The 13,883-nt window shown below is 33.6% G+C and overlaps 1 protein-coding gene across 3 annotated transcripts; it reads left to right on the top strand.

The window, feature by feature from the left end:
- Positions 1-5,797: 5,797 nt before the first annotated feature.
- On the top strand, positions 5,798-13,734 carry LOC108343574 (actin-related protein 2/3 complex subunit 3). Of its 3 annotated transcripts, none has more exons than XM_017581934.2 (6): positions 5,798-6,038; positions 6,724-6,797; positions 10,553-10,609; positions 10,723-10,831; positions 10,914-11,183; positions 13,418-13,734. In XM_017581934.2, the coding sequence occupies exons 3-6, from the start codon at positions 10,607-10,609 to the stop codon at positions 13,558-13,560; spliced, it is 525 nt and encodes a 174-aa protein (XP_017437423.1). In that variant the 5' UTR covers positions 5,798-6,038; positions 6,724-6,797; positions 10,553-10,606; the 3' UTR covers positions 13,561-13,734. The 3 variants fall into 3 exon arrangements, with proteins under 3 accessions (XP_017437423.1, XP_017437424.1, XP_052736696.1); XM_017581935.2 differs by lacking the exon at positions 5,798-6,038 and adding an exon at positions 6,102-6,245; XM_052880736.1 differs by lacking the exons at positions 5,798-6,038; positions 6,724-6,797 and adding an exon at positions 10,341-10,467.
- Positions 13,735-13,883: the final 149 nt, after the last annotated feature.

Here is a 13,883-nt window from a genome sequence, read left to right as displayed (position 1 = left end):
AAAGTTTCATCAATACACCCCCTTAAATGCACCAAGGGAAAAAGTCTAGGAAGAAGCAATGAGTGTTGACATCCTTCCCCCGATCAAGAAGAAGCCCACTCCGAGGAATGCATATGGTAAGATACACTGCAAGTACCACCAAAACCTTGGACATACCACGAAGGAGTGCTCTACCCCTAGTAACAAGATCGAGAAGCTGATCCGGACGGGTCATCTCCAATGGTATGTCAGAACCAAACGTCTAGAAAGGAGCCCACCTCGAAGACGAAGTTCTGATCGGCGTCCTCGTCGAGATTATCGTGGATATGAAAACAGGCGGCGTCGTAGTAGGAGCAGGAGTAGAAGTTGTGATCATCCCCCTGCGCGATCACATTAAAACCATCTCAAGGGGATTCAAGGGAGGCGAATCATCCTCGTCCGCTAGGAAGAGGCACTTCAAAGGCCTTAAGATTGTCCACTTGGTGGATAAGAAACAGAGATCTATGTCGCCCATTACCTTTACGAATGAAGACTTCCACGCCCCTGACCTCGATCAGAATGATCTGATGGTTGAAATCGCTCAGTATGGCGTGAGCAAAGATCTTATCGATGAGGGAAGCTCGATGAACATCCTCTTTCATTGTAGGATTAATTCTCTATGGTTGGACTACATGCTTGTACTCTTCTTCCATCAAAATTTTGTGAATACAGTATGATGGCCTTTTAAATCACAGAGAGTCCATCGTATAGTCTTCTTATTGTCTTGTAGAATCTTCATCAGTCTCTTCTTTTCATCACTTGTTAAGGCATTGCTTAGAATTACTGGTTTTTCATAATTTTCCTCCAAAGAAACATATTTCAAATGTGGTGGTAGTTTTTTCAGTTCTAGGTTCTACAATTGTGGATTTTGTCTAAGGCTCATTTCCATTTTCTAAGCTAATTTTGAAGGAATTTCTTTAGCTTTATTCAAATATGCTAAGCACTTCTGATTTCCTCCTCCTCTTCTACATTGAGATTTTTAATGAGATTCATCATAGTCGTTCTCTAAGCGTCCACGGTTGAGAAGCTATTCTTTGCATTCAAGCACACCTCATCTAAAATGTCCATTTTGAAGGAATGTATTTTTTAGCTAAATATTTTAATGCTTTAAAAACATTGAAATTTACTTGTTTATCCTATACTCCTACCTTCAATTTTCCATTGTCTACATCTATGATGACTAATTGTTTTCATAAATGGCCTTCCAAGATTAAAGCTACTTCAACATCTTCTTCCATATTCATGATTACAAAATGTATTGGAAGTAGAAATTATCTACTTTCACCAATAAATCCTTTGCAATACCATATGGATGCTTGACAAATTTGTCAGCTAACTATAAGGTGATTCTTGTTGGCTGAATATCCATGCCTCAAATTCTTCTTAACATAGATAATGATATTAAATTGATGTTTGCTCCTAAGTCTAGTAATACCTTACCTACTGTGAAGTTTCCAATAGCAATATGCAGGATACAACTGCTTGGATCCTTGGATTTCTAAGGCAAATATGTTTGGACATTGCAACCAACTTCTAGCTCTATTGTCTCTTATTAAGAGATTCTTTTTTTCTTTGTCCTTAAGTCCTTCATGAACTTGGCATATGTATGTATTTGTTCCATAACTTCAATGAAAGGAATGTTGATATATAGTCTTTTTATCATATCTAGAAATCTCGTAAAATTTTTCTCCTTATCCTTCCTAGTTGAAGCATGTGGATAAGGAATACTTGTAAGAGAAACAGTTTTTAACTCACAAATATTATTTTCTCTCCTATCCTCATTTCTCTTTTGTCTCTCATTTTTTTTCCTTTTCTTTTTTTGTATTTACACTCTCTTCCTTATTCACACCTATCTCTTTCTTTTCTTCACTCTATAATTGTGAGTATATAAATAAGTTGTTTATAAACAATATGTATATAAATGGGATGACCTAGTGTTTTAGTTTTGCATGCTCTACAGTAATATTTTAGTGTAGTTGTTTCTACAAGGTGGAAATAACCTTTAACCTTTTTTTATGCTTCCAAAGTGCTCTTAAATACTATTAAGTTTTTGAAAGCTTACACATAGTTAGAAAATTACAAGTATTTCCTATATGAGCAAGTAAGGAAAAAAGTGCTAAGAATTAGCTTTTTCTTCTTGACATTTTATGAAATTAAAAGTTTGATTTTTACCATAAGTTATCTTACATCTAACTTGTACTTTTTACAAGTTTGAAAAATTTAGTGTCTTTTAATGGAAAGTATACAAGATAAAGATAAAGTTATAAGAGATATGACTAAAAAAGTAATAATGAAATGTGATAGTGATTTTTTTATCTCGTCTACTTCTGTCAAGCCAAGTCTTTTTATGTAAGTTATTTACTTTGTTCTAATTAAATTATTACTTTTTTCATTAAATAAACCTTTTGACTAATCACATTAGGAATTAAAATACTCAAACTTTAAGTGGTTTCTAAAATGGAAAAGAATCAACTATATATATTTTAGATGAGCCAACATTAGATATTAATTTTCCATAACATATGGAAAAAGAAGAGTAATAGTCAAGGTTTTTCAAATTTTCCTTCATGACTAATAACTTGTTAAATATCTTAATTACCACAATTACATTTAAATCTATATTCAGCATTAGTTTGAGGATTCTTAGTAAGTGTAAAAGTCGTCTTTTGTAAAAAAAATGGAAGCAATTATTTACAATTCCAATTAGAAGCATGGTTTTTGTGATGACATTTTTTTTTTTAATTTAAATCTAAGTAATTTATTTTATTTTGATAAACAACTTTTTATTTTTTAACTCTTTCTTTTTCAATATCATGTCATATTGAAGATGATGAAGATAGTGACAAAGATGGAAGCGTCGAAGGAACTTGTTCTTAGGGGTGCTTCTAATAATCCTAAAAGGGAAGATGATTAATGTTATCTTAAATTTTTTCTGACTAAATTATCATGTACCCTTTGGTTGGTAACTATGCTTAAACAACTTAACAGGTAACTCTGCTTAAATAACTTAATAAATTAGTTTGACCATAATAACACTTCATTCTACTATCACGACGTCTATTTAATTTATTTTAGATTAACTACCCATATAAAATATGTAGGTAAATACACAAAATTTTAATGTTGCTTTGAATATATTTGAACCTGATTTTGGATTATATTTAAATATAATTTTGGATTATATTTAAATATAATTTTGGATTGTAATTGAAATTAATTCGGATTATAACATTGGATAATGAGATATTTAAGCAATTGGATAATGAGATATTTAAGCAATTAGATAATTGAATTGGATTATGCTTGAACGAGGTGTTTAAGCAATTAGATATTGTGTCACATTTGGTTTACTATATGTTTAACTTTTAAGCAAATGAGATGAGTTATTCTGTACACATTGATAACGTATTTAAGCAAACCCATATAAAAAAAAAGACTAATGATAAATTTATTGATGAAATATCAATAATGACACATGATCTTAATTTTGTTTCATGTTTGTTTATTTTAATGATATAAACTATGTATATGAAATCTTAATTTATTCTCAATAAGAATAATTTGAGAGTAAATTTTCTCATATGATATGGAGTTTCTTGTGTGATACAAGAAATGCATTACCCAAATATTATGCGGATACTCTATGCATGAACATTTAAAGAGGAAGTGAACATTTGAGCGAAAGATAGAACCAATTTTACACTTTTGTTACTTAAATTCTGAGATACTAAAACAAAAAAGTCTTCCTCAATTTTAAGAACTTTTGACATCTAATTAATGTTGAAGATGATATTAAAGTTAAAGCTTAATAACACTGTTGGTCCCTATTTTTGTCAGTTTTGTTTAATGTGAGACTCATTTTTTTTAATAGAATAAGTTGTCACACAGTAATGTTCCCAGTGGCGGACTCACATCATCATCTCATCACGTCATCACCATCTTCCCCAAATAAAAAACCCTAGTTTCTATAGGTTGTGGTTGATTTTGATTTCTGTAGGTTTTTATGATTTAATGGAAAGCGATTTGAGGATTTCGCTTCTTGCAGATGATTTTGCGTCATCAATGGAGGTTGAACGAGTTCAATGGTGGTGACTTTGCATATTTTCACAGAAGAGGCGCAATTTTTGCGAATTAGGGTTGATGTTCGATTTCGCGAATTAGGGTTCAATAGTTTTGTGATTTTTGGGGTTTTACTTTGCAAGTTCTCGCGAAATTGAAGTTCTCTAATTTGTGATGGAGAAGATCAAGATTGTGAAATGTTGATGGTGGTTCTCATGGTGGATAGCGATTTGGGCTTACGAAATTTGTGTTGATTCATTGCAGTGGAAGGTTTCTTTTACAGATTGGGTTTCTTGGTTGATTCGTGGTGGCTTGTGCGGTTGCTAACGGCGAAGCTCATGGTGGTCCGACGACATGAAGAAGATGATGGTACGAGTGTGGTGCACGGCGATGCCCTAGTGGAAAGAAAATTAGGATTTTGTCTTAGAAAAGATGGTGATGACGTTTCGATATTCGTGACAACTCATTTTCTTTTTTTGTTACGTGGACATTTAACAGTTAACGATTTAAATGTCGTCTAAAAGGATCAAATTGAACATAAGTTACGATATAATGAACTATCTTGAACATTAAAAAAATGAGTTCTACATCAAACAAAATTGACGAAAATAGAGACCAAACAAGCCTAAAGTTAATAATACAAACATATATAAATACTTGATGAAGAAGATAAAACGAGTAACGAACCAAATTTATTCACATGGCTAAATTATTATAATTAGTTCTTGAGAAACATAAATCAAATAAAGTAGAAAATAATATCATAATTATAAAATTTTATCATGAAATTGCTTTTAAAAAATTATGCATTTTCACTTTCCGAAGAGTCTAAAAGAATGATATTTTATAAAAGTATAATATGTTGATATAATACTTTCTTAATGGTGCAGAAATATTTTTTAAATTATAGTTTTACGATGAAGAATAAAAATATTTCTAAAATGTGTTTTTACTTCAATTATTACATTATCTTTTTAATTCTTATACATATTTTTAACAAAAAAATAATTTAAATATATCAATTTAATAATATCATAAATTAAAAAGGCAATTTTACAATTTTTTTCATGGGAAACAAAATGCCGCTCAAGAACTAAATTTATAATTTTTTTTGTAAGTTATAATTTTTATTTGTTAAAATATAAAAATTTATTTAAATATACTTTTTTTTGTTATAATAAAAAATATAAAATGTTATGGAGAAAGGAAAATTGTCATTTAAAATCATTAAAAATAATGCTATTGCAATTTTAAATAGTTAATACAGTATAAACAAAAGTTCTTATGTCTAGCTTTCAGTAAGTGGATCCACATGCATTGTTTACTTTCTTTTTATGATAAATAAAATAAAATTATTGTTGTTAAAATTATAAAAATAAACATAAATAACTTTTTTCAATATTTTTGATTTATTTTGAAAATAATACTTTCAATATAGATAGTTATTTTAATTTAAAGAAGAGGTTAAATTTAAAAAAAATATTAAATTTAGAATAATGTTACTTGAAAGATAAAGTTGATAAAATAATTATTTGAATTTTAAAAAATCACTATTTGAAAAATAAAATAAGAAAATAGATATGTAAAATTTGTATCGATTGGTATAAGGCTAGAGATAATTTTTTCAGCAAAGATTTTATTACAAAATAATACATTTTACAATTTTTTTCCTTTCAATAAAAAAAAGCAGTTAACTATTTTCATTATAACAGCCCCATCATGCTCCACTCCCATCATGCTCCACTCCCATCTCTCTAAAATAGCAAGAGGATTAAAAAAACCACTAAAAACCTAATTACCTAACCCAGTAATATGTAGTCCTGTCCTGTGTATCAAAGGTGAATGTAGGTGAGAAAGTGATGCAGTACATATCCACAGTTCGGTTTGTGGGATAGGAGAAGCAACACCAACACCCAAAACGGAGAGAAGGAAAACCATTGAACCACGGAATTGTTAACCAGGTGCGTTCTGCATAAATCTCTTGACCTAGGAACAAACAAATCCAGTATCGCTTTTTTGTTTTTTCTTCTAGTGTCCAACCGAGGAGTTCATAAACCTGATATAGTAGGAAGAGATAGTGAGGAAGACCAATTTTGAAAAGCATTGATTTGACAAGAGGATCAAATCAGGTGTATACCTCATCCTGCTCGTGCTGATGCTCTACTTAAGTATGTACGATCAATCTCTGAGGTGTCAATTGTTCCATACAATCACCTTTGAAATTTTTGGCAAATTGTGGTCTTGAGATGCAATTCCACAAAAGGCAGACAAAAAAACAGTAGTAGCCGAGCTATGTATAAACTTGAGGAAAAATAAGTATATCACTTTGGATGAAAGAAACTGACTTGTATATATATAATAATAAGGATATCATTGCTTAATTTAATCCCCAAATTCAGGAATTTGAACCGATTAATTGCATACCTTTGACTAAAAAAATAATTATTAATGTATATTTTTTTATTTAAGTATCATATTTTCGTTGATAAAGCACTATAAGCAGCTTTTCTTTTTGTTTCTTCCTTTCCCACATTGTCATTATGACTAGATATATTGAATGGAGCAATAAATTAATATTCGGCCCGTATTGTTAACTATATCAGCCGTGCAGTTCTTATGTTTGACTTAATCCTTTTATGATTCCAGCTTGGGAAGGCATTGAGCACTCGGCCTGACGTATATTACCAACAGTATATTGCCAAGAACTCGCCAAGTTACAGGTACAGTGGCATCTACCTGTCTATTTAATGCACGTTTAGTTTTGTGGGTATGTATGTGCCTCTTACAAACCTAGCATAGGAAACATGATCTCTTTCAATTCTTACTTATTCTTTCTCTCTTTCACAGACGTATGGGTATGTGGTTCAAACACACGCTACCTAAGATTTCAAACCTTATCACTCTTCCTATCACTCAGAGTCTTTACCAAATTGTTTGATGTAAAGTTCAAACTAAACATGTATGGTTGACTTATATGTGGTACATATATATCCCTGTTATCATGTGAAGGGCTATCTTCAGGCTCTGCATTATGAACATCACTATATGACATTGTATTTTTATTATATCTACAACATAGGTTTCTAGTTTTATGAAAATAGTACTAGTACAGGTTTGAGTTTGATTTGACCAGTTCAAGACTTTGCTTATGTAACCTTTGGAAATTAAGTTCAAGCTCTTGTATAGGATTCCATACCTAATGGCATTAACTTAAAATTTCAAGTCTTTCCTCTAATGCCTTCTTTTTAATTTGCTTAGCTATGTAGCCCAGGTGATGTCTTTTTCTCTCAACCTAGGTTTTCTATGCTCTTTTCGTTTATTAAGCATGAGGTAATCATGGTCCTACATGGTAAATATCAATTAACATTTTGTATATGCCTATAATTAGCTTGGATTAAATAATTGATTAATTAGTTATTCATGATTGATAGATGATAATAATACAAATAAGACAACTCTATGGTGATGAACCAATGTGTTTACTTGTTCCTAGTTTTTCTACTATTAAGTTTTATTAGCGAGTCATATCAATTGGGTAAGCATTCTTGTACTGATTGTGGTGCTCATGTGAATAAGCATGTTGTGTCACCATTTACTTTTAGTTCACTATGATATTTGGGTTCCTAGTCACGTTTATTTCACGTTAGGATATTTTTATTTGTCACTTTTATAGATGAATTTTATCTTGATGCACTTGGGTTTTTCTGATGAAGAATCTTTCTGAAACTGAAATCCAGTTAGACTGCAAAATTAAAATTATACTAACAGATTATGTAAGAGAATATTTGTTTCTCGAATTTCAATCTTTCCTAAACTTGCAAGGGATTCTTCACCAAATATCATGTGCCCACACACCACAACAAAGTGGTGTTGTTGAGTGCAAAAACCACCACTTGATGGAAACTACTCATATGGTGATTGCTCTTCTTACTGCATGTCATCTTATTAACCATATACTTCCTTCAGTTCTCAAAATTTCATGATCCCTTTTTGCATCTTTGGGAGCACATGTTTTGTCCATGATCTCACTCCATGTAAAAATAAACCCTTTGATAAATCTCTAAAATACATTTATCTGAGTTGCTCTCGACTCCAAAAGGGTTATCAATGTTTCTCTCCTCAACTACGATGGTATATTGTCTTTGTTGTTGTTACATTCTTTGAGACTACTCCTTTAATTTCTTCTACCGTTGAAGATGTCCCTTTGGAGGGTTCACTTATCGTCCCAACACTTGTAGTAGCTCCTTCTTCACCTCCATTTTTCACATACCACCAATGGACATGGACACCATTGGAAGTGGCTCTAGTGACCCTCCAACATCATCTCTTTCTCATAATGCCCTTTAACCAATGTTGCTTAGGCCTGAACCTCCAATTGCAATTCACAAAGGTATTCAATTTACTTGTAATCCTAATCCTTTATATGCTTATGCTCTAAATTGTCACAGTTGGCAACAGGCGATGCTAATTACTTTGAATGTGAGAAACACATGGGAGCTTGTTTTCTTCTCTCCTGACAAAATATCTATTAGGTGTCATTGGGTCTATCAATGAAGATCAAACCTAATGGTACAATTGATCATTGCAAAGCTCATTTGGCAACTAAGGGTTATACTCAATTTTGTTGCCAAGATTATGGTAACACCTTTTCTACTGCAGCCAAAATCACCAATGTTTACTGTTTTTCTTGGCATGGTTGTCATCCACCATTGGTCTCTTAACAGTTGGACTAAGGCCTTTCTTCATGGTGAGTTGCAAGAAGTGTACATGGATCAACAACTTGATTTTATAGTCTCCAGTCACTCAGATTTGATCTATAGGCTTCATTATTCATTCTCTGACTTGAAGCAAACTCCTCATACTTGGTTTAGCCATTTGAGCTTGGTTTTGCTTGAGTTTAGTATGACTCGTTGTGAAGCTAATCATTTGGTGTTTTCCACTTTATTTAGCATGTGAATCTATCTTGCTATATATGTTGATGACAATATCACTGGGGATGGCCCAGATGTGGACAGTCTCCTTAATGTAAAAGAAAACGAGTGGTAAGGTAGTGATTGAATGAGGGTGCTGACACTTTAGTGTGTGCAGGAACGAAGGAATGAAAAAAGAATGTAGAGAGAGGTATGGCATTTTCTTTTTGTTGAAGGGGTGGTGTGTTCATCCCGCCCCACACCCTTTTTTTTTTATTCTCAAAGCCACAAGCTCTGAATAAGTTATATGTAGAAATCTGAAAGATCCTCAAAGAGGATTCTGATAGCTCTAAGGACTCTCTAGGATTCTCAAAATGTAAACCTGAAGCAACCAGCCATATTAATGGAACATCAAAAGAATACAAGAGCATTTGGTGCTGAAGACTAACATGATGATCTCTTACTACAGTGAAAACAATGTTGCCATAGGAACGATGGCAAGTTACCGTTTTTTTTTTCTCTAGTTGTATTAGGGGGTTAACTTGCACTATTTTAATGTTCTTGTGGTATATGTTGTGTTGATACATATAAACTCTTTTTGGATAGGTTGGTAAAGCCATCAGGAATATCTCTAGTTACTCTAAAGAAAGGTCAAGGGAACATAAGAAAGTTCTGCCAATATTTCAGGGATGTCACATTTAAGTGATTTCTTGAGAGGTTTAGGATTTCAAGCAAGTCCATGTGACTGAGTTTCTGTGGGAATAGGACCTGATATATCGATTCCTGAAAAATCAAGATTAAACAGTTTTTATGCTTAGAATGAAAGCTGAAAGATTATTGTTTGGAAATGTGGGCTGAAAGATTATTGTTTGGATTATCAACAGCTTGTATCATTTCCAACATGCCCAACCAAATGGTATTAAGAAAGGTCAAGTTACATCCGCATTCTTTGAAGTGAGCAATGAGATCATCCCAGATCACCCTACACCTGACCCCCACCAGAGACATCTCATATAACAGGAAAACGAAAACCAAAGTTATATACCTCTATTCAATTGGTAAAGAAGGTGTTGCGAGATGGGTCAAACCTTTAAAAAGCTTGAATGGTGAACTACTGGGAGTAAACAACGATTGAAGGAAGCCTGAGAACGAAGGTGAAGAAAGGGTTTTGGAGCAGCGTTGAATGAAGAAGGTGACCTGAAATTAACTTCTTATATTACCATAAATTTATAAGGGTAAAATTGGAATATACTATTTTAGGGTTGGAGGAAGAAAAAAAGGGAGTGCAGGAAGAAGGGCCTGTTCTGTTTACTTGTCTCTTCAGTGTTATTGACATTGTAATAAATAATAAACTAACCACTATCGTTATTGTCAGATCCCATTCCCATTCATAGTTACTTTTTCCACAATCTTGATTTCACATCACCTAACAAATTTGGCATCTCAATTATTCAATTTACTTCTACTTTTTGTTGTTTTGGTACACATTTATCAATTTCTCAGTCTCATTCCAAACAATTACATATTTACATGCTTGAATTGTTTTCTTTTCCTTTCATTTTCAGAGACGCTTGAGTTGCAATTGGAATCTTCTTGTTCTTATCGTGGCCACAATAGTCATGGTACGAGGGATTCAATTCAATTCGTGCTTATTCAAAATTCATAATTTTGGGCGTTATCAATTTTTGATTCCCAATTTAAAATGATTGTTGCCATTGTTGCTATGTATGGAAAGGTTTATCACTCTAGTTTTGTGAACGAAGATGTAGAGAGTAGAGCTTGTGGGTGTCCTCTTCTTCCTCTCAAGAGCCACATCAAGGGACCTGCTCCTATTTCAGATCAAGGTTTTTCTATTGTTTTTTGTTCAGTTCTGCTTTTTGTTGTTTCTGGATGTGGGATATGCTTTGACTGTGATGTGTGGTACAGATACAACTGATATTGTGGATGAAGCCATCACCTTCTTTCGAGCCAATGTGTTCTTCAGAAACTTTGACATCAAGAGCCCTGCTGATAAGCTTCTCATATACTTGACCTTTTACATCAACATCGCTCTTAAGAGGCTTGAAGGTTGTAGAACCTTGGCTGAAGGAACCAAGGCAATCATCAACTTGGGTCTTGAAAAGGTTCCTGTCCCTGGAGAGTCTGGCTTTCCATTTCCGGGCCTTTTCCCCCTTCCTCAATCACACGACGAAGCAGGTGAATCCTGTGATTACTGTTCCTTTACCTTCATGTTCTTATAGTAGACGCATAAGCTTAGCTTAATCATAACATTTAATTGTCTACGTATTCTCCTAGGTAATAATTAAGGATTCAAAAGTGGAAAGCTTTTATTGAGAAGTGTTGAAATGTAACGTTCTTTATTATTATTAATATTTATGTAGGGGAACTTTCTATTAGGTTTTTTAGGAGCTTCCTGACCTAGTATGTTGTATCAAAAGATTAAGTGAAATAAAACAGTTTTAGCTTTTCTAAACTCTTTTAAGACCTCTGGGTTTTCACTTTCTGTCGTCGCTGCTGTCTGCCGTTGCTTTTTCTCCGTTGAAGTCAGGTTAGGTGTGTCTCGAGAAGTTTGATTCATCCCTGGTGGTCACCGTCTCATCTAACCTCCACATGCGCGGTCATGTGCCACCTTTCTCCGGTGAGCCTCGGGCGTGTGTTCCTCATGCCTGTCTTCTCCCTGCCTAACAACTGCCAATTTTTCAAACACTGAACATCTTCCCATTCCCCCAAATCTCCTAATAAGTGCTTCCGTCAACTCCTCCCAAATGGGATTCTTGGTTTTCTTCTTCCAAAACCGAAACTAGTGACTGGCTCTCCCTTCCAAGGGAAGACATCCCCTTCTACACAGGACAGACCCTGTTATGCAACAAAACACTCGACAACCTCCCCCTAGACATACCCCCTCCCTAAAAGATAAAACTGCCTAACTGCTAATTAAAACTCCTCCTAACTACCCTAACCACTTCTTACTAACTTCAATGTTTTTTCCTAACGTAAACCTTCAGGGTTCTATCAGTATTTGAGTTGTTCCTTAATCATTGTACTTTTCAGTTTATTGCTTACCCAAGATTTGACACCATTTTCACATTTGCTGGCTAACTTCACTTTAAACCCGCATGGCCAAATGAGTCTGTCTGTACCTCAATGTCGGGGTGGCATTGCTTTAAAGACAAGAAATTGTAACAAAGCTTAATCTTTGTGTATTTTTAGTACAAACCCAACAAGGAAAGTCTGGTCTTTGGCAATGAACTATTCGAATATCTTCATTCATTCGTTATAAGTTTTCTGAAAGTAGGCATGTAGGTATAGCTCTAACCATGAAGCCAGATAACTATATCTAAGTTAATTTCCATAATACAGTCATGGATTGAAGTGATACCAAATTCCTCAGTGATCTGAAGAGATTACTCAAGTCTGGAAAACTGTCATTCAGATAGGTTCATTTTAAACAACTAACTTCACTAGCTATTGATAGGTGGTAAGTTGCCTTGATTTCGAGGATCAAGGGTCTCCTAAGAAATAAAGAGTGGGAAGGTGAAAAATATTCTTTTCTGCCCCTTTTCATTCCATTCATCAGTTATATAAGGCCCTCACGTCACCAAATGATTGGTTACCTGTGATTTGTGGAAACAGAAATATTACATACTGTAATACTGTAAGGAATCTTAAAACGGAAAATACAACTCAACAAATATTTTAGAGGAAATTCTACTTAGTGACATAGTCACTGAGGTAGTTTTGAATCTTGTGTCCTCTCTTGGGCCTTTCATTCTTGGACTCCCCTTCGGTTCCTTGATTACCATCCTTATCAACAATAATGCCTATATTGATGGGCCTATTGCTATCAGCTATTAAGTAACTTTATATGGATGCTGTAATCCAAATTTTGTAGTCTTGTTCAGGTTCGCTGCTGCTCAGATTCCAACTAAAAGAAATAGGAAGTATAAGAATACTTTATAAAATAGACTGTAATATGTACTTGACGTGTAAAAAAGCAGTTGGAATGGGAACTTCAGTTCTATTACTTTCTGCACCTATGAGGAAATTTCAGCTTGTATTTATTCGAATACATGTAGGTTTTATATTTCCTTGTGTTATTGATCCTTTTTGAAGCGTCAAGTCAAGCGACTTTTACATATTTTTTCAAAGAACTGATGATCTGTCATTGTCCGAACAGTGTGTTGAAGCTCATTTAATATGAATGTAATCTATGTTTCTCAGTGCAATTGCCATTGCCATACATGATTGATGGTTAGAACACTGTTCACATATTTGAGAATTTAAAATTGCTCATACTAGCTTAGATTTAACTTTTATAAATTGTGTTTACTCTACCTGATGCAGTTGCAATTTACTCAACCTTTTTACGGGTATGAATTTATTTATATTCATATTCCTGTATTTTAAGCTTTGTGATCTCAACGATGCAGAATTGTTCAGAAATTATTTGAAGCAGATAAGGGAAGAAACAAGTGGGAGGTTATTAAGCGTTGCATACAGACCTAATGGCACTCCAAATAAATGGTGGTTGGCATTTGCAAAGAGGAAATTTATGAATATAATCATTCCTTGAACTGTTGGCGGTCATGCAATTCTTAAACCATAGGTTGTGCTGTGAAAAGTACACTTAAAAATACTGTTGATCTGACAATAAAAAAAATATAGTGATTATTGAAAGGCGTGTTAGTTGTCTGGTTTGAAACTTCCATTTTGATTTGATTATATTCAAACCACTTGCTTGGTAGCACCCATTTTCACATATTTTAGTGGTGGCCTCTTCTTAGCCCCTCATAATGAAGTCAACAATCATAATTGGATTATATCTCCAACCTTGTCTCTGCAAATGGTGATGCTATGTTAGTTTTATTGTCTTTTAAGTATTTCAAAACTGCATCA

The sequence above is a fragment of the Vigna angularis genome, chromosome 1 (assembly GCF_016808095.1).
Source record: "Vigna angularis cultivar LongXiaoDou No.4 chromosome 1, ASM1680809v1, whole genome shotgun sequence".
Taxonomy (NCBI): Eukaryota; Viridiplantae; Streptophyta; class Magnoliopsida; order Fabales; family Fabaceae; genus Vigna; species Vigna angularis.
The sequence above is the reverse complement of the archived record's forward strand: the minus strand, read 5'-3'. Positions and strand labels throughout refer to the sequence as shown.